We start from the raw sequence: 19,070 nt of genomic DNA, 5'->3' as shown, positions 1-19,070 counted from the left end.
CTTAATTAAGTTAATTGTTCTGCAGAAGTGCCCGCACTTCCAAGGACATTTTTTCTCCCCCCCCCCATTGCTAATATATCTGGGCGCAACCACCATTCGTCAATGGGGTTCTGGAATGGAGATTGGTAATATATGGAACTTGCGATGATGCTGGCACAAGCTGTTTCTCTGAGCCTTGCGGGAGAGACAGATGCACGCTTGAAATACAGTGTTACCGCATGGCGCCAGTGATACAAACACCACCGAAAAACAAAAGATATGGTAATTTCAGCATTCAGATAATGAGTTTTTAATATCACACTCACTGAGACTGTTAAGCAACCACATTCATTATGATATTTCTTTTATTTGGCAGTAGACCAAGCATTCTCTGTTTTACAGCTTATCACAAACCTATTACTTTCACCAAAATTTTGCTCTGTAGGACTTACTTTGCTTGCTGTTTATGACCGGGAGTGATATTGGCTCATTTCCGAAACTCAGTGAGCTGCCTACGTAGCTAAGCACGCAGTTTAATTGTGATAAAAGTAGTGTGGATGGGAGGCGTAAACATAGCAAAAACAATGCGTTTTCAAACAAAAAAGGATTAGTGTGGACACGGCCAAAGTTGCTGCCTATGTAGAGTGGTCCAATTTGAACACTAACGAGGTTCCATGTCAGTTAGGATGCCATCTTAAAAAGCAACTGCCTATGTAGGCAGTTTACAGCAAGGCAGCTTACTAGGTTGTGAAGCAAAGCCACCATAAGGTTTACACCAGGGGCGTAGATTCTGGGGGGAAGGTAACCCCCCCCCCCCCCAATAATCAAAACAAGCAAGTACAACCCCTCCACCATGATCAATTTTTTATTTATACCATGATCAATGGAAACATGTAAATCCTTCATGCTGCAACCCCCCCAGTGTTCAAGCCAAATCCATGCCCTTGGTTTACACTGTTTCCTTTACCATAGGAATATAACAGCCTTCAGTTGCAACAAACACTTTAAGTTAAATAAAATCCTTAGAGATAATAGCGTTACAATTATAACTAAAGGTTTTCTTAAATTAGGGGGTTTGTTGCAACTGGGCCCAGAGCCTGGATTTTGAGTTAAAATCATCACAACATATTGAAACCCCCAGAGAGGCCAGGAAGCAGCATGGATGTGTGTGCATGAGGGAGGGCTACATTACCAGTAACCTGGTAGGTGGGAAGTGGCATATTTACTTGCAGCCAAATTCAGTTGGAGTGTGCTTGTGACTGTAGTCCTGGCTGCAGCCTCCATGTGTCATCATCAGAAAGGGTGGAGGGGTTTGATGCAACACCTCCGTCCTGTTCTCATTTACAGACATTTGCTTTCATACCCTGTTGATCTGAGCAAACAAAATGGCCAGATAACTGCATGAAAGGAAATGCCTACTCACCCGACAAGGACATGCCTCTTTCTGCTGTTTGTCTCTGCTATTAATCAGTACAAGTACACACACCTGTTTTTCCCTTGCAAGCTGCCAGCAAGGTAAACTGCCTTAATTACCACAAGGCGATATTAACTTAAATCAATGCCCATTAACAGAGTCCTCATCCTGTAATGATTAACTCTAGCTCACCCATCAGATGGGCTAAGCTGCTGCTGTTTTTAAAACAACGCTGCGTCCCAATTTGCACACTGTTCATCCTAAATAGAATTCAAGAATGTATGCATCCTAAGTCATAGTGCATTGAAACTAATCTAACAATGTAATGACCAGTGCCACCCCAAAATGCAAAGAAAAAAATAAGAAACTATATTTTGCATAAAGAAAAATGAAGCCTGTTTTAAGGACCATTAAGATTTTTTGCATTGCAACATTTTCCCCCTTAATTTTTTGTGTTACTATAATGTGAAAAAACGAAACAAAACTGTAATTTCCATTACCTTAAAACTGATAAAAAATTATCCTGTTCGGATGGAATGATTTCTTCTTTTCTATTTCAAAATAAAATCAGTATAAATTGAATTCAGTACAACAACCTGATGTACACTTACTTCTGAAATACATAAGTATGTGAATTGTGCAGGAATAGCCTAAGATAAATTAATAAAACATGATCTTTTAAATTAAATTAATGGCCTAATTTTGTTATTCTCCGCAAGGAAAATGTGAGCATAGATGTACAAAAAAAATTGTCCATATTTAGTGCATATGAAGGCAGTAGATTCTTGCACGCTATAAGTGTGCCATTATTCATCTAATAGAAACTGAATGGACAGGTTCCCATTCTGTAGCCCATAGCAGGTGCTCAAGAACATTGACATGCAGAGGAGAGAGTCTACTATAATGAAGTAAAGCAAAACAAAAAAAAATGTTTTCACGTTTCTGTTGCTATTCTTAATGGAATCTCATCAGTCACTGTGAGTAAACAGTGTCTGTAGAGGGATAAACACTATAGCAAACATCATGAGACCATATGCCACAGCATTCAGATGCTCTGATAGCATCAGAGTGTGTCTAATGAGAAAAGGCTTTATCACAAAATCACCTGCATAGATAGCAGAACGTATCCAAATTAAATGGCTGCTTGCTTATGTAATATATAAGTCCATTTAAATGAATAGTTCACCCAAAAATAAAAATTCTGCCATCATTTAGTCACCTCTATTTCATTCCAAACCTCCATGATGTTATTTTTTTTAGGTGGAACATGAAAGAAAGGATCTTTATGCAACTCTTTTTTCCTGTTAATAGTTCACCACAGCTGTCAAAATCCAAAAAGGACCAAAAAAAAAACAAAACAAAAAAACAACAACAACACCTCCATACTGTAAATAAACCATTAAAGTAGTTGCATATACATGCAAGGTGCCCAACTTTGTGCCTAATAGGCTGACCTAGGGTTCAGTGTTGATTTAGGTTAGGCCCTCTTCAGCCTGCCAGACACAAATTGGTACACCTTTCTGCAGTGGGTGATGTGGTTCATACGATTTATGTGCCATATTCCAAGTCTTCGGTCATTCTTTACTATGTATATTCAAACTGATTTCAACACAAGAGAACCAATGCCATTTTGGCATCAGTAAGCACGCTTACATGCACAATCTACGCCAATTATGCTTAAGCCGACAACATGTGTGGTCATGTAAATGCTATAAACGGGTTTCCTTTATCGGGAAAATAAATGGTGTAAGCAAAAAATGATCTTTCGAATTGTACCTAGAAGGGTTAATTAGAAGGTTATAAAGGTCCCTTTATAGAGAAATATTGAGGAAAAAAATTATATGTAAGAAAAATGGACATTATCAATACCTAGTCCTAGTTGCATGTAAACACCTTTACCTGCATTTATACCAGCTTATCCAAAGTGTGCAAGTGCTTACGTTTTGAAAAGCAGTTTTTGAGTCTCATGCAAACATAGTTTTCTTGCATTGTCTAATTTTTTGAATAAACTGATCTTTGAAAGTTATCAGTGTATTGGTGTGCATGTAAACGCACTAATTGACATCAAACCTGCCGTGACACATTGACATGCCATTTTTGAATCCGAACGCAAACATGAATGAGATTTCACAGCTTCGGCGGAAGGGAATAATGATTTAATTTTCTAAGATGTGTTTTATTATTCCTCCATAGGTTCTACTGATGTGGTGGCATGCTCAGTGCATGGAAAAAGACACGCAGTGACTGCAGCCATGCACATTATCATGGGTATGTCTTTCATTCCTGTTTCTCTCACACACACATATTCCTACATGCATGAGCTTCTAGCCATAGCCTTACAGCTGCCTCTCCACTAACAGTACGGCGTTGAGGAACCATGGGACTTAATGGAGCAAAAATATCCATGATAATAATATGTAAATGGAATTCATATTTACTTTTTTAACTCCCCTCAGTTTGGTGTGTGCAGGGGCAATGGTTTAAATTTTACCCTTTGGAAGTCTATCTCTCTCTCTCGTACATCCCAATGGCAGAGTGTACGGTGGGTCGCTAATTTCTGCTGTTTAATTAGAGTGCACAGGCTGTTGTTATGGGGGCTGAGAGAAGACAAGTCCCCCACGCTTGTCCTCTCTAGCTTCAAAGATCCCGGTTAACAGGTCCCGTGGAACGAGAGACAGTCCCGGGAGAGAGGGAGCTACGTCTGTCGTCAATCACCCATACAGTCCCGCCATGAACGTGAGGCTTTGACGTAGCCGTGGGCAGTCCTTGGAAGTGTTACTTTGGCTGGCAGTGTGTTCACTTTGGCTTTAATACTGCATGTTCCTATCTGCCATTGGGCTATCTGTCTGTCTGTGATGTGTTTTTGAAGTTAGCACCAATATGTCTGGGCCATTGTGTCGACTGTGCAAGCTCTCTTGGGCTTATCTTAACAGACAAGTGGATTTGGCTTGTGTCAGGGGATTACATGCACAAGCTAAGCTTGCATCTACCAAAAAAAGAAAAAGAATATTACATACTGGCAGAAATTTTTATTTGCGGCGGAATTACGCTTAAGATGAACACAATCGGAACTGCACAATAGAATTACCTAATCAGTTGTGTGAGGTAATGCGATTCTTTGTTAAGTAATGCATTGTTTCATTGTTCTATGTGGATTACTGATAAATAATTATCTCATCAAGTTTTGTTTTCATCACAGGTATTAACCTGAGTTTATTGTAAGGTTAAAACAGGTCTTAATTTGTGCCGAAACAAACCAGATTTGGATCTGACACCTGTTCCAGGTATCACAGTATACATCCACCTTATGCACCGCTGAACCGAATTTATGCTATGACCTGTATATGTTTCATGAAAAATCAAGTATAACAATATTAGGATGTTTCTTTAACTTTTTGCATGTCCCAGGGGTTGATTTTTATTCAAACTAACAGATTTCAATGCTTTATCTTTTTGTATGTGAAGCTCAAATTAAACTTTTGACTTGGAAGACTCATACTGTAGTTGTCTCTACATATTAAGCTTGGATAGGAGAAAGTATTTTAAATTTGAAAAAATTTAACATCACCCACACATTCATTTATGTTCCCAACCTGCCTGATCCATCACCAGTTCTTGTTCCAGGACATCATAAATGTACAAATTAAGCATTGAAGGGTTAAAATGACAAAACTGTAAGGCTGCAGATTATTGTCTCTAATCTGATGACTACCCCTCGGAACTGGTGCACTGAAAACTCTGCAGCCCAATTTTGTTCTCACTTGGCTGCAGACTCGGATGATTAACCCGAAACTGACCTCTGCTTGTGAAAGAACGTGTCTCATCATTAAGTCTTAAGAACTGAGCCATATGGTAGTGTAACTCATAGCTTTTGTCTAAAAGGAGGTGTGAGTTTCAAGACGAGTGTTGAATTTCTTTTGTTCGCCGAGATTGGCACTGTCTCTGAGCACCGCGGTACGGTCACTATCTCAGCAGGAACGTTGAGAAAAATCCTTGTACCGCCGTGATTAATTACTCCATCAAAACATTGTGGCTCTCTGTACAAACCGCTGAGCTAAGTTTAGGCATTCGCTCAACCAAAGACAGCTTTTCCTTAGAAGACATTCCGACACGCAAATAAGTCATGTTAGGCATCTTACGCTAGACGAACTGAATAAAAACCACAAGCAATGTTTTACCCTTTCTTTTCTTCGTAAAATGTCTGGCTTTTGTCGCTGCGAGGCAAAACAGAAACATCAACGCCGCATAAGACACCTGACACGAATGGGAGCATAATGCCTATTTAGGAGGGCCAATATAGGGCTTGTTCATTTCTAATTAAGCAATATTTACGCATGTGAATAAGGCCAACTGGCGGGATTTGGAAGGATCCAATGAATAATTCATGAGCAGGGACAGCGTATGCATGAGGAGACAGAAGGAGGTCAGGAATTTGGTGGGCTGCAGGGACTGGACCCAGCCAGTGGACCACCAGATCCACAGTCATTCTGTACTTACTCTGTAATACATATATATATTGAATTAGCTCAAGAGATGTGACACTTGTGACACTTGATAAATGACTCAATTGTTTCTTATGGACTAGAATTACATTTGTTGTAGATTATATAATGTACATTTACATATTTATGTTCTCAAGCGATGTACATTGCAGTGCACAAATCCATTTTTTTAAAGGGACTAGCGTTCCAGCATCTATTCAGTACTTTAATTTAAAGATGGAGGGCTCTATTGTCATGAGTTTGCGATTTCGCCAAACCTACTTACAGCCAGACTTAGCACATGCTTGCATGAAAATACCAAATAATCATGGCCATGCCCACTGACTTTGCGCTTATGACTTACGGCATTGTGCTGCACCAACATGATCACACGGGAGGTCGGCATGTTATTTCCGATAGTTCTGATACACTAGGATCGGCAACATTATGCTGACTCACGGACCGCTGTCATGTCCTCACAGACATGTCTGCAACAGCTCCAGATCAATTGCTTTCCCCTGTGGAGCACCAAGAAGCGTGTAGCATCTGGATGCACGTCATGTCAGCGGGGAACACCGTGGATCAAAACTCGTTGTGATCAGGGAGTAATTGCGATCACATAATCAGTGACGGCCGCGCTGCAGACATTGCATTTTCACATCTAACATTAAATTTTCCATTAGGTTAGGTATAGGTTTGGGTTGGGTTGTAGACTATATAAAACAGTCATTCCTCATATGTGCCTGTACAGCAGAAAACAACTCGCTTCGCAGACATTACAACTAGAAAATGGTGCTCACACTTGACCATACGCCCAAGAACACTTACCGCTTTGGCCACATGGGGCAGTGTTCCGAATTTTGGTAAGTATACGCCTATTTTATATAAAGAAAAGTCGACCTACTCTTTCCGATCTCACTGTGAGATCAGTCTGGCTGCACATGGTGTTAGCACTCTTAAAATAGGGCCTGGAGTGTGTCATTTCTGTGCCACTATAATCACTAATTGAAATTGCAGAAATAACATCTGTTTTCAAACAGGTTTTCAAATTATTCCCCCCATCTGGCATTGGTCGAACAAAAAGACTGTCCTGCCTGAAACTCACTCCATTGGTTGAGCGAATGTTGCTGTGTCAGGCTAGCTGTGATTCTCAAATAAAGCGATGATTTGATAGCACTGCAGTGTTTACACTTTTTGGAGAAATCAACCAGTGAATGGCTTCCTGCATACCTTCTGACTGTGTATAGGCAGCTGCCTTCTAAGTTTTCAATCAAAAACCGATTAATGTAGACGTGGCCTAATACATTTTTGATTGAAAACCTATTCATTTTGTTACGTTTACGCCTCTTATTCACACTAGAATGCTGTTTCCTCCACCAGTGTTCTGAAAGTGCTCTTTATTAGCACATGCATTAGAAACGATGACATTAGGAAACTGAAAATGGATTAACCCTAGAAAGCATATGTGGGTCAAAAAGTACCTAACGTCTATTTTTATGACATAATTTTTACATAAAGTGGTCTTTTGATCTGCCACTCCGCGTGTTACTCAATTATGGTGTCTTCCATCATGTGAAATTACTTTTTTTATTATTTGGTTTAATATTTTATAAATTGTAAAGGAATTTGCATCACTACCATTAAAATACATTACACCTATAACAGCGACAGTCACCATGAAGCAGTCTGAGGTTATATGCCTAGTTCACAGCAATTGGACATTGGTCATAGCTCCTGGACCACTTCTTATTGTATTTCAACCTGCAATTTTTATTTTTTCAGTGTGCCTCGCCTCACTACTCTGAACAAAAAATATAACTACATAGAGTAAAATAGAAATATAGTGTCATATGGAAAAATAAACTACATAATGTAGTCATTTTACAAGTTTATAACCATTTTTTTGTAAAAACAAACAAAAAAAACATTTATCCTAGTTCTTTGCACTTGTATGTATAGTGTGAGGGTAGAGTTGTTGAGACGCATTTCATATTTTACCACCAAACATGGAAATTGCCCATGACTCCTACACCATTTTCAATGTGTCTGAAACTCTTCAGAATTGAATTAAAGATATATCAACTATTTAAAAAATATTGTACTAATAAAATTATCATTAGAGTTAATTAACCTTGAAAAAATGTAGGTAAAATAGCCAGTTCTTAATTATATTATATTAATATATTATATTATACTTAGTAATATAAATAGTATGAAAATAGTACCCTAATTATATTAATCCACTACTGTATATCCTCTATGAATTACAGTATATTTATATATCCACCATGAATTTTTCCACTGAGCACATCGCAGAGCATTATGGGATTGACTTAACAATGCTGCCTACCTTTTAAAACAGATTTCACATTGGTAGCATGCCTATGACATCTTAATTGGCAGCTTGGAACTAACTGAAAATCCTGTGACTAACTGCCCGTTGCGTTTATCTCTCGTGAAGTGGGCACAGTCATGGTTCACCTGGTATCTACAGTATGTTTTACTGACAGTGTTATTTTTCTTGTTCTAGGGCATCGTCAGCCTGTGGATATGTGCAGTTTTAGCTCTATGGGTCGACTGGTGAAGTTCGGTTTCTCTGCCATGTTTGGTTTTGGTGGGCGGATGCTTGCACTGGCAGAGAGACACCGCTGGATGCCACCCAGCCAGCGCCGCGAGTTCGCTCTCATTAAAACACTGGCAAACCTCAAGTGAGCCGTCTCTCTCTTTCTCAGTTGTGTTGTCATATGTAGCTCTCTCTCATCTGGTAGTCTTCAAGGAACTGGCTGGTGCTCTATCAAATCTGGGAACAGTCTCAGACCAGCCTGGCATAGCATACAGGGGCACTCTGTCTTAGAAGTAACCCATAGGAGAGACAAATCACAAATGAGATCTCTTTAATACCTCAATTGTTTCCTAGACAGCAATAAAAGTAAATGGATAACAAACTGAATCTTTCGTCTGCTGTTTATAGGGTTTCGGGAGAGATTGCCACAAAGTCTAAAAACAAATTCAGAAATGCCAAGATATTTTGCAATAAAAAGTCAGAGATTTCAATACAAAATCAAATTTCACATCAAATTCTTCCAAGATCAGTTTATCTGAGCTGTGCTACCCACATTCATTTTCGAGCTCTAAACTCTTACTGTATGTTAACAATTGTCTGATTTATTGCTTTTTGAGCTATTGTCACATGAGCTATGAAAGAACATCCTCTGAGCACTAAAATCCAATAAAATCTAACACTCTATCTAACATGTTTGTTCTTTCTTCCTGTAACCCTCCCCAACCAACTAATGGTGCCTGCAAAGACCTGAAGAGTGTGAACTGTCCTTCATAACCAGCAGAGGAACCGAGGAACAAACAAAGTGAGTTCAAGCACATTTTTAAAGGTTTTCTCTCCCCTCATCAACATCCAAATTCCAGTGTAATTATTTTAGTGTTATCTTAAATAAACCACCCCCTGCTTAATTGGCCATTGGAAAGAAATCAAAATGCTGGAAATGCTGAAGGTCACCCAGCTAATGCTAATAAGGCAGGCTGCCTCACACGGTGAGAAGCCCATATAACTACATTATTACTCAAATGGCAATAATGGTTTTGCACTGCTAAAACACATCTCTATCTTTTACACAGAGCTGAACCAAACAGAGATGGAGGAGACATTTGTGAGTACAGCTAAATTAATAAAGTGTTTGAAAATCGTGCACCACTACTCTACACCACAGATGTGTATCTGCATTCATAATAAAGTATAGTTCACCACAAAAAGAAAATTCTGTCACTTTCATGTCATTTCATTACTGTAAAACTTTCTTTCATACACAGAACACTAAAAAGACAATTTAAATAAATATCCCGGTCTGCCCTGTTGATGGAGTCGACTCTAAAGATGAAAAAAGGACCCAAAAGTGTCATAAAGTAGTTCAATGCGACTCCCGAGTTATATTCCAACTTTCGAGTATTCTTATGAACAGGCTTCACTTAGAAACGGAAGATTTCCACTGAAAAAAGTATCAAAATTTTAGCTTGTTTTTCACCTAAACTGATTGTATGCCTTCAGAAGACTTGAAATATGAAGGTTGAGCCACATGGACAACTTTTATGATACATTTGAGTCCTTATTTTTTTACCTTAAAAGGGGTCATGACATGCCTTGTATTTTATTTTTATGTTCCCTGAGGTTCAATTATAATATTAATGAAGTTTTCTGCCTAAAATATATTTGTAAAACATGAACATTTTCCAGCCATTCTGGCCCTCTGTCAGAGACGCTCAGTTTTGGTGCTGCTTTTCCTTTAAGACTCAACAGTAAACGGCCACTGTTTTGATTGGCTCTTGACTGACCTGCTCTCTCCTTGCCATCAAACCGCTATTGGGTGGGGCTTAACACCGGAAGTGTGTCAAAACTAAATGAAACCCTAATTTTTAAATGTTACTCTATTAAATTTATAATTTCTATAATTAACGTATGCCTTGTCTATGCCTATTCATAATAATTTCCTAATAATAATTATAATAATATTGTTAATATATTATTATGCTATTATTATGCTATTAAATTATTTTTTCTTAACAGTTGAAGCTGAATATGTAGGCTACATTAACTGTGGAATATGTTGTTAACTGTGGTTTCTCCTGCTAGCCAATTTCTGATGTTAAAATCTGCTGAAACAGAATTTTCGTTTATATCTGTGTATACATAACGTTATTCTGGAGGCACAAGGTGTTAAGCAGCTGTGAAATGTCAAGCACACATTTTGCAGGGAATATTTAATACAAATACAAACATTAAAAAAAATTGAATAAATCAATATTGCCTACCAACAGGTGACAATCCTGTAAGTCTATCAGGATGAGCATACCAACCAAACATAGGATGATGGCAAACAAAGAATGAGAAAAGATTAAAATAGAATTAGGTGGCTATAAACGAAGAGGCATTCAAGATCTCTTCATACAGTTTTTAAAAATGTCTTGTTGCTTTGTACTCTAAGAGACATCATTAATGAGACTAAGTCATACTGTATGTGAAAACGTTAGTACAAAGATGGACCTGTTATCACAAAGACAGACATTGCATAATAAATGCGAATTGTCTGGGTAATCTAAAAGCAATGCAGCCGGCACTTCACTCCATAGAGTTCAATGCATTGGGTAATGGTGGTGCAAGTCATCTGAAAAGGCTTTTAGTGTTAAGGACATTCATGTGTATGTGTGCATACATCCCTTAGGTGTGGATGACTCCTGGCAGACCAGACAAGGTCTCTACCTGAATGTCAGCATCATGGCTATTCCCTGCCTGTGCTCCATGGCCCCGAGAGGCCTGGCTCCGAACACTAGGTCAGAACTACAGATGTCAACTCTTCCTTCCATATGACCTTAATTTTACCCCTCAATCAGGGCTTAACTTTTTGCATAAACAAGCCAGATCCAGCAACTATTTTAGACCAAAACTCATAGGCCTCATAGGCAAGAAATGCTATGACCTGTACATTTGTTAATAAAATAATAATAATAATATAATAACCATATATTCAGGATTAGTGTGTCCAGATTTAATAATTTAATAATCAGTGACTGATTGATGTCACGTCTTATGGCACATACTGTACACAAGTACGCAAACTGTTAAGAGTTTGTGTCACTAACATTTCCTAAATTTATGGAGGAGTAATTATTCCTTGCTAGAAAAATAATGCTATTTACACATTTATTGACACTATTGCATGTGTAGTAATGCTATTTTACTAGCGAGCGTCACAACGCTACAAAAGTAAATCACCCCCACCATAACCAATAAAGTCAGGCTGTGTAGACAGCTTTAATGATCTTAATGGGAGTGTTGTAGTTTTGTTGCACCATGTCGCTCATTTACAGTGTCAATCACCATGCCCCCCACCCCCCAAACCTGCCCCATCCATCACTAGCCCTTGTTTTGGGACCTTACAATTTACAAATTAAGTACTGCCCTCAATCCTCAAGCCTACACGCAGACTACATGCCCTAAAAGCAAGTAAGATGGGCTCAGTAGCTGATGTCAAAGATAGACTGTAAAACCATCAGACCAGGTTAGTGTGTCAGCAACACGCAAGGCCAACTGAGTCTCCTGACTGTTTTCTGGTGTGTATTGGGGGCGTTTCATACGTGAAGTTGGGTAGAGTAGGCCGATGTAATCCTGAAGATTGGAATCAGTGGCTGGATCAGACTCCTAAGGTCAAAGCCACCTAACAGGACTAATCAGCACATAATTATTCTGTTTAAAAGGAAGTAGCCGGGTAGACTTAAGAACTGAGCATCTGTCCATGGGCCTATGATTGCTCAACAACCCCCTCTCTTTCCTGTCTTTAAAGAGCCTCACAAGTTAAGCTCAGCTTCTTGTAAGCACCATGTTTAGTGGGGGCAGAGTCAATGCGGATGTGCTAGTTTAATGGTTATGGAGACCACAATCAAGAAGACCATAATAATAAATAACTCCATATTTATAATCCACATTTCCTACCATCATAGTCTAGCGATTAAATGCTGATTGGTTCTACGTGCTAATAATAGACTTGTCACTCTCACTTCCATTCATTTTTACCCAGGCCCATTTGGGAGCCAGACTGAATGTATGCACTTATACCTGGCAAGGTTAAATGCTTTATTCTAATTGGCTGACAGATGTTCCAAGGTGTTTATTTTCTGTAAAAGTATGACTATTGAGTAGTTCCAGGTAAGTTTCAAATGAACAGAACTTTAAAGAGCAATACAGCATACCATGGTACAAAGAACCAGAAAAAGAAAAAAACAAAAAGAAAAAAAATTCTTATTTCGGGTCTGGGTAGCTCAGCGAGTAAAGAAGCTGACTACCGCCCCTGGAGTTGCGAGTTCAAATCCAGGGCATGCTGAGTGACTCCAGCCAGGTCTCCTGAGCAACCAAATTGGCCCGGTTGCTAGGGAGGGTAGAGTCACATGGGGTAACCTCCTCGTGGTCACTATAATGTGGTTCGCTCTCGGAGGGGCGCATGGTGAGTTGTGCGTGGATACCGCGGAGAATAGCGTGAAGCCTCCACAAGTGCAATGTCTCCGCAGTTACGCAGTCAACAAGCCACGTGATAAGATGTGCGGATTGACATCTCAGAATGCGGAGGCAACTGAGATTCGTCCTCTGCCATCCGGATTGAGGCAAGTCACTACACCACCACGAGGACTTAGAGCGCATTGGGAATTGGACATTCCAAATTGGGGAGGAAAAAAAAAAACTTATTTCATTTAATTCAGTTATTGCTTACTTATTTCACTTATTTTCTAACTGTAGGCCAAATATGGATGTCAAGCAACATAGTAACTTGGCACATTAATATAGAATGTGCGTTCACAAGTGTGCATTTATAAGCATTTTACAATGGTTCATAAATGTGGCTCATCCAATCAGGATTTAGAGTTAGAACTATCCATTTTACAGTTTAGGACTTATGTTGCTTTGACTTCATGACAGATAGCCTGCTGTTCATAATGTTTATCTTGCCACTTGGACTTAACATGACAGCATGTAAGCAATAGCATAATAATACCATATGTTACACCTAAGCACAATAAATTTGGATAACATTTTGTGTCTACCCTAGGCTAAGTAATGGCAGTATGGCCCTGATAGCGGTTGGCAACACTTCCAGATCAGAGTTCATCAAGCACTTGAAGAGATACAGCAGCACAAACAATCAGGTGAGGTCACCTGCTCGGAGTGTGCCCGGCCTAGCATGCAAACTTACTGAGATCACATCAGCCCGTCACGCAGGAAATCCAGCCTACACAAATGAAGTTAGCAACCTCCCCAGCTTAAGCAGAATTAGCATACTGTCAAGTCAAATTATTCGCTGATTGTCAGCTTCCCACAAAACACTTTTCAGGCTAATACAGATTAGCCAATTTCAGAGCCGGCCTCTTCTTTTTTCTTAAGCAATCCAATCTAGAACTGTTTGTTAACCCACATTCTATAAATATACCTTGTAGGTTAAGAGCTGACCTACTGCTCTTGGCTCTCATCAGAGATTCCACTGTGTCGCTGAGCAAAGCTGTGTTAATTTCAGGGTTTCTGTGCTGTACTACTGGGCAATTATTAGCCTAACCTTTTTGAAAACAGATTGTGTGCTCGTATGCTAGTGATTACCAGTATTTAGATGGAAAAACAATGTAGAAAGTCAGGTATATTGCATCTTGGGCAAATCTCACAAAATCTAGCAATGTTATTTGCCTTAATCATATTTAACTGCAAAAAATAAAAAATAAATAATAATAATAAATAAAAAAATATGAATGAATGAATGAAAAAAGGAAATGAACCTTATTTTTAGGCCATTACAGGTCTCATTCTATTTACTGTAATGCAAAGACAATACTGATATAATACATATACTGTATATACATCATGGTGGTTTTTGTTTTAGTGCCTTTAAATGCTAATATAAAAATGATTTATAGTATTTATTTATACTAATAAGAATCTAATGAGAATCACCACTGAGAATAATGTGAATTAAGCTCAACTTTAGGGAAACAAAACTTGTTTTTAAAAACATTACATTACAAAATCACAACTTTCTTGCAAAAGCAATAGAGAGAGAGAGAGAGAGAGAGATACTTTTAAATATTTATTTAATTATTTATTAATTTAGATAGATAGATAGATAGATAGATAGATAGATAGATAGATAGATAGATAGATAGATAGATAGATAGATTTTTTTTTATTATTCATTTATTTTTTTGGTGTATCTGGATGGCATTCACCCCTATAACTAATGTAAACTCATCACCCCACAAAACAAGAAGATTCAGGTCAAGAGCTTTTTTTCCAAAATAGTTAAGCTGATAGTAGTTTAAATTTATTAGGGGTAAATAAATAATAAGTGAAATGAAACTTGTAGTGAGGTATTATGATAAATGTGAGTTGTTACCAAACCATCTTTCTCTCTAAATCAGAATTTGTGACATGCCATGTCATATAAATACAATTATTAATGGTGATGGGTTGGTGTTTCTGTAACCAGGTTCACCCCAGGTCACACATAGGCAAGACTGATATAGGACGTTCAGGAACAGTTATCTTGCTGTTCATCACTGCCCTCTTGTGGAGCTACTTTAAACTACAGCCTCAAATGTTGAGACATACAGTGCTAAACAGCTGCATGCCCCACATTACAAACACTCCTCTGTACAGACAGGAAAGTCAAAAAATTCTGGATTATAATTGTCAAAATCACTGTCTGAGAAAGGCCTCTTTATCATTGTGTTTAGTTTAGTTTCTCGTTTATTGAGACACACACTGTAAAGGCAGTGAGGCTGCGCTCACGCTCTCAGGGAAGTTGGGCTGACGAGGAGGAAAACGAAGAGTGTGATTCCAAAAACACGCCTATCATCTCTTCAGAAGGAACACACCCCTGGAACATTGATGGAGATCTCGTAGAGGTCCCATCTGAACTACTGGTCAGGTGAGACACTCAATCATTAAGGCACATTTAGTCAAAGCAAAAAGTCACTCGAGCATGAAAATTTGGTTCGTTTTTGGTTTTCGTTCCTTGAACCGTTTTTAGTAATTGGAAACAGAATGCAGGTGTTTCGAGGCAAGCTTTTAAAAGCTGACATTCTTTTTAACGTGACAGGGACAGGGTTTCTTAAAAACAAAATGCGGACCTATGTGCTGGACGATGAAATAATGCGTTCTTTTTGGACGGCCCCTTAGGGGTGTTCGCCTAAAACCAATATTTCACCCTAAAACAAACATTATTGAATTACTAGGAGACTCACCCTCATGTCGCTCCAAACAAGTATGCTGTTATTTTCGGTGAAACTCATAAATGGGGATTTTTAAGGATCTTCACCCAACTCTTTTACATACAATGACAGTTCATAGTCACCACATATGTCAAGCTCCAAAAAACGTCCATATGATTGTGGTATTTTCCAAATATTCTAAAGTCATGCAGTAGATTTATGTAAGAATCAGAATGAAATTAAAGTGCTTTTTCCCAGAAAATTTAAGTTGTCTAATCAAATATGGCGCCTTTAGATACGTTGCATCGGGTTTGACGTCAGTGACGTTTTGTCACGAGACTGTGATGTCTGAGCTCCATAAATTCAAATTCTCAGTCGCACCCAAATTTGTGAATTTCAGCATAGTAACAAAATATATATATATAAAAAAGTTGGTTACCTCATAGATATATTCTTTTATTAGTTTGTTTGTATTTTTTTTCTTTATTAAGTTATTTTGTTTATTAGTGCCATACAGTGAGGTTTATTGACATGTTTTTTTTTCTTTTTTTATCATTTTAATTCTGTACAGTTCTCAATAATGATAATAATAATAATGATAATAATAGGCCTAATAATAAATATGTCCAAACTGAACTGCATGATGATTCTACAAAAAAATCTCCCTATGTTCCATGAAGAAATAACAGCATATGGGTGTGAACAACATGAGAGTAAATGGATGGACAGATTTTTCATTTTTAGGTGAACTATCCCTTGAACCATAGTACAATCACCTTGAGTGGCTCAATGCATTTATAAAAAAGAGGGAACAGCAATATGACAAAAGACACAAATATTCAATCATTACTGACTTTTATTAATATGAGTTATTAGAGAGAAAAAAAGTTGAATGTGATCACAGGTGTGTGCTTATCTGCATTTTACAATGGCTTTGAACACGGCTCATCCAGTTAGAATTTAGAGTAAGAACAGTCCTTTTTTTATAAGCCACATTCCTGTTTAAATATCAGACAGTAGTCAAGATAGCCAGTGCAAATGTTACATTTTAGAACTGATGACCAGTGTAGCAGAGACCCTGTTATTTTTAGGCACTACAGATGTGATATGAGTGCAGAATCAGTGCTAGAAGAATAAACAGATCAGTGTGAGGTTTTACGAAAGAGGGTGTGTGTTACACAAGATAAATTCTTGTAATGTTTAAATGCAGTGACAACTGTTTATTTTCCCAGAGTTCATCCCCAGCTCCTCACGCTCTTTGGAGCAGACATGGAGGAGGCAGATGAGTCGCCAGTTAAATGCAGCTGTATCTGAACACACGCACACATAGAAAAGCTTACAGTATGCTTGTAGTTACCTATGATGAGAAATTGAATGAACAAAAAAGCTTTAAGGTGTACATAGAAAATTTTATGTCAAAGTAAAAACATGACACAGTACATTCCAGTGCATATGAATTTAAATTAAACCAAAGTACATTTTTCATCGTAATTTGTATCATTTTATTTTAAAGACAGCAAATAACAAAAACCTTTTATCATCATTAACTTAATAAAAAATATTGATTAACATAAGCAGTGTGCTTTTTGTATACAATTCCCTGAACAGTAAAGAGAAGAGTGAACAAGGAAGCTTATTTTTTAGACCTTGCATCTTTCATGTCTCGAAAAGCACCGTGGGATATGACTAGCAACCCATCCCGATGCAACCCGATGTTGTTTCCAATCTATGAACTGAAGATTATATACCTTATAAATCAATTTTCCTGCACTTCTTTTTAAGAGAACAGCCGAAGCTTTCGGTTTCACAAGGGTCGTCTGTGCTAACAACCCTTTTGTGTCTCATTCACACAAAAATACATCCTACGACCCTCCCATTATGAGCAGGCCCAGACGAAATCTGTAGCCTTTTTCCCCCCTAACTTTTCAGCATTGATTTTTTGAAGGGAAATCCTTGTAATTTAAACATTGTAAAATGTGTTTAACAGATTTAACAGTACTGCAATCTTATTGATAGCTGAATGCATAATGAGAGTTATTATAGTTTTGAAAATGTCAGTTGCTTAATTAATTTTGATTCATTTTAATTGTTGATAAATAAATTAAATTCTGTTTGTATCTTGAATCTGAAAATGACAAATTTTAGCTTTGCACCACAAATTGTTCCATCTCCCTACATAATGACACACAAAATTTACCAGAAAAAAAAAAGTTTTTTAATAATCAGCCGGACAGCCGCTTCTCATCTAATTAGATGGTCCTTTTTGACAGAATTCAAAGATTGGCTAAAGTTGGGCTTGAGATTAATTAAATCAAATCATCGCAGAATGATTGAAAAAACAAAAACAAAAGTCCTTTTCTCTGTAATTTTTGCAGTGTTTCCATTGATATTTAAATGCACATTTATTTCAGTTTAGTTAATCATTCTTTTGTAAATTCCTGTATTTATTTTAGTTATCACAAAATATTTATTCACTCCTTGTTTTTGTCTTTGCAAATTTCTCGTTAATGATTAATGATGGTTACTAGGAGTGTGGAATTTACATTTCTTTGTGAATGTCGTGGGTTCAGCTTTTTGCAGAAATCAGTGGAGCTTTTTGTGGAGTTCTGCACATGAGTAAGAGGTGATGGTAAAGTGTATGTAAGGGTGGGGGTTCTCTGTCATACAAATGAATACACACACTGACACACTCACACACACTTAAGAAATGGCTGGGAGCCAGACACATGCCACTCTTCACTCTTCTGTAGCACACTACAGACACAGAACAGCAGCTTCCTTTGCTCCGTTTCCATGGCACTCAGCCAAAGCACGCGGCAAACACTCCTTCCATCTGGCGTCTCCGTTCAAACTTCAAACTATTGAACTCAGCAGCAAGAGTTTGGGTGGAGTAAAAAAAGAGCGAATATGTGTCATTTCCTGCATTTTTTGCATTGAGAACCGATACCACTGTGATGCAAATGTGTGAAAACCCTGATCACAGTAATGTTCTGCTTCAGAAAGGGGCAGAAACCGAGACGGAAAGTGCCAGAAAAATTACGTGTCACCTCTGTCTCTTCAGACACAACGTTATCAAAGAAAAGCTACAGCAGTGCAATTTTCTCATTTACAGCAGGCCAATAGCCAATATGTTCAGTGATCATAGTCAAAACGGTGATTAAACACTTCGGTTCTGTTCCAAAACCTAGTGAGCTGACTTGCTGTCTACTGCAATCTAAGGCAGCATCCGAACTGAAATGGAACCAATTTAGGGTGACCAATTTAGGGTGCTCTACATACAGTAGGCAGCAACAAATAGTGCTCCTCATGCAAAGCACATGGGAGACTTTTCTCACACAATGAGTTTGACATTAGCATGTTGGCAAGCTAATGAGGCGATGCTCTTACATAGCATAAAAATACATAAGAAACACAAATATTGAGTTAAATAGTACATTTTCAAT

At 38.1% G+C, this 19,070-nt stretch overlaps 1 protein-coding gene across 1 annotated transcript in view; it reads left to right on the top strand.

Moving 5' to 3' along the window:
* The window catches only part of cerkl (ceramide kinase-like), an 85,532-nt gene extending 68,524 nt beyond the window's left edge, over positions 1-17,008 (top strand). Inside the window, exons 6-13 of the mRNA XM_051710114.1 lie at positions 3,587-3,661; positions 8,405-8,582; positions 9,183-9,239; positions 9,508-9,539; positions 11,106-11,214; positions 13,482-13,578; positions 15,151-15,344; positions 16,860-17,008. Coding sequence (XP_051566074.1) covers positions 3,587-3,661; positions 8,405-8,582; positions 9,183-9,239; positions 9,508-9,539; positions 11,106-11,214; positions 13,482-13,578; positions 15,151-15,344; positions 16,860-16,941 — 824 coding nt within the window. The 3' untranslated portion in view covers positions 16,942-17,008. The remainder of the gene's footprint in view (positions 1-3,586; positions 3,662-8,404; positions 8,583-9,182; positions 9,240-9,507; positions 9,540-11,105; positions 11,215-13,481; positions 13,579-15,150; positions 15,345-16,859) is intronic.
* Positions 17,009-19,070: the final 2,062 nt, after the last annotated feature.

Source organism: Myxocyprinus asiaticus, chromosome 11 (assembly GCF_019703515.2).
Source record: "Myxocyprinus asiaticus isolate MX2 ecotype Aquarium Trade chromosome 11, UBuf_Myxa_2, whole genome shotgun sequence".
Lineage (NCBI taxonomy): Eukaryota > Metazoa > Chordata > Actinopteri > Cypriniformes > Catostomidae > Myxocyprinus > Myxocyprinus asiaticus.
This window is presented reverse-complemented; position numbering and strand designations above follow the sequence as displayed.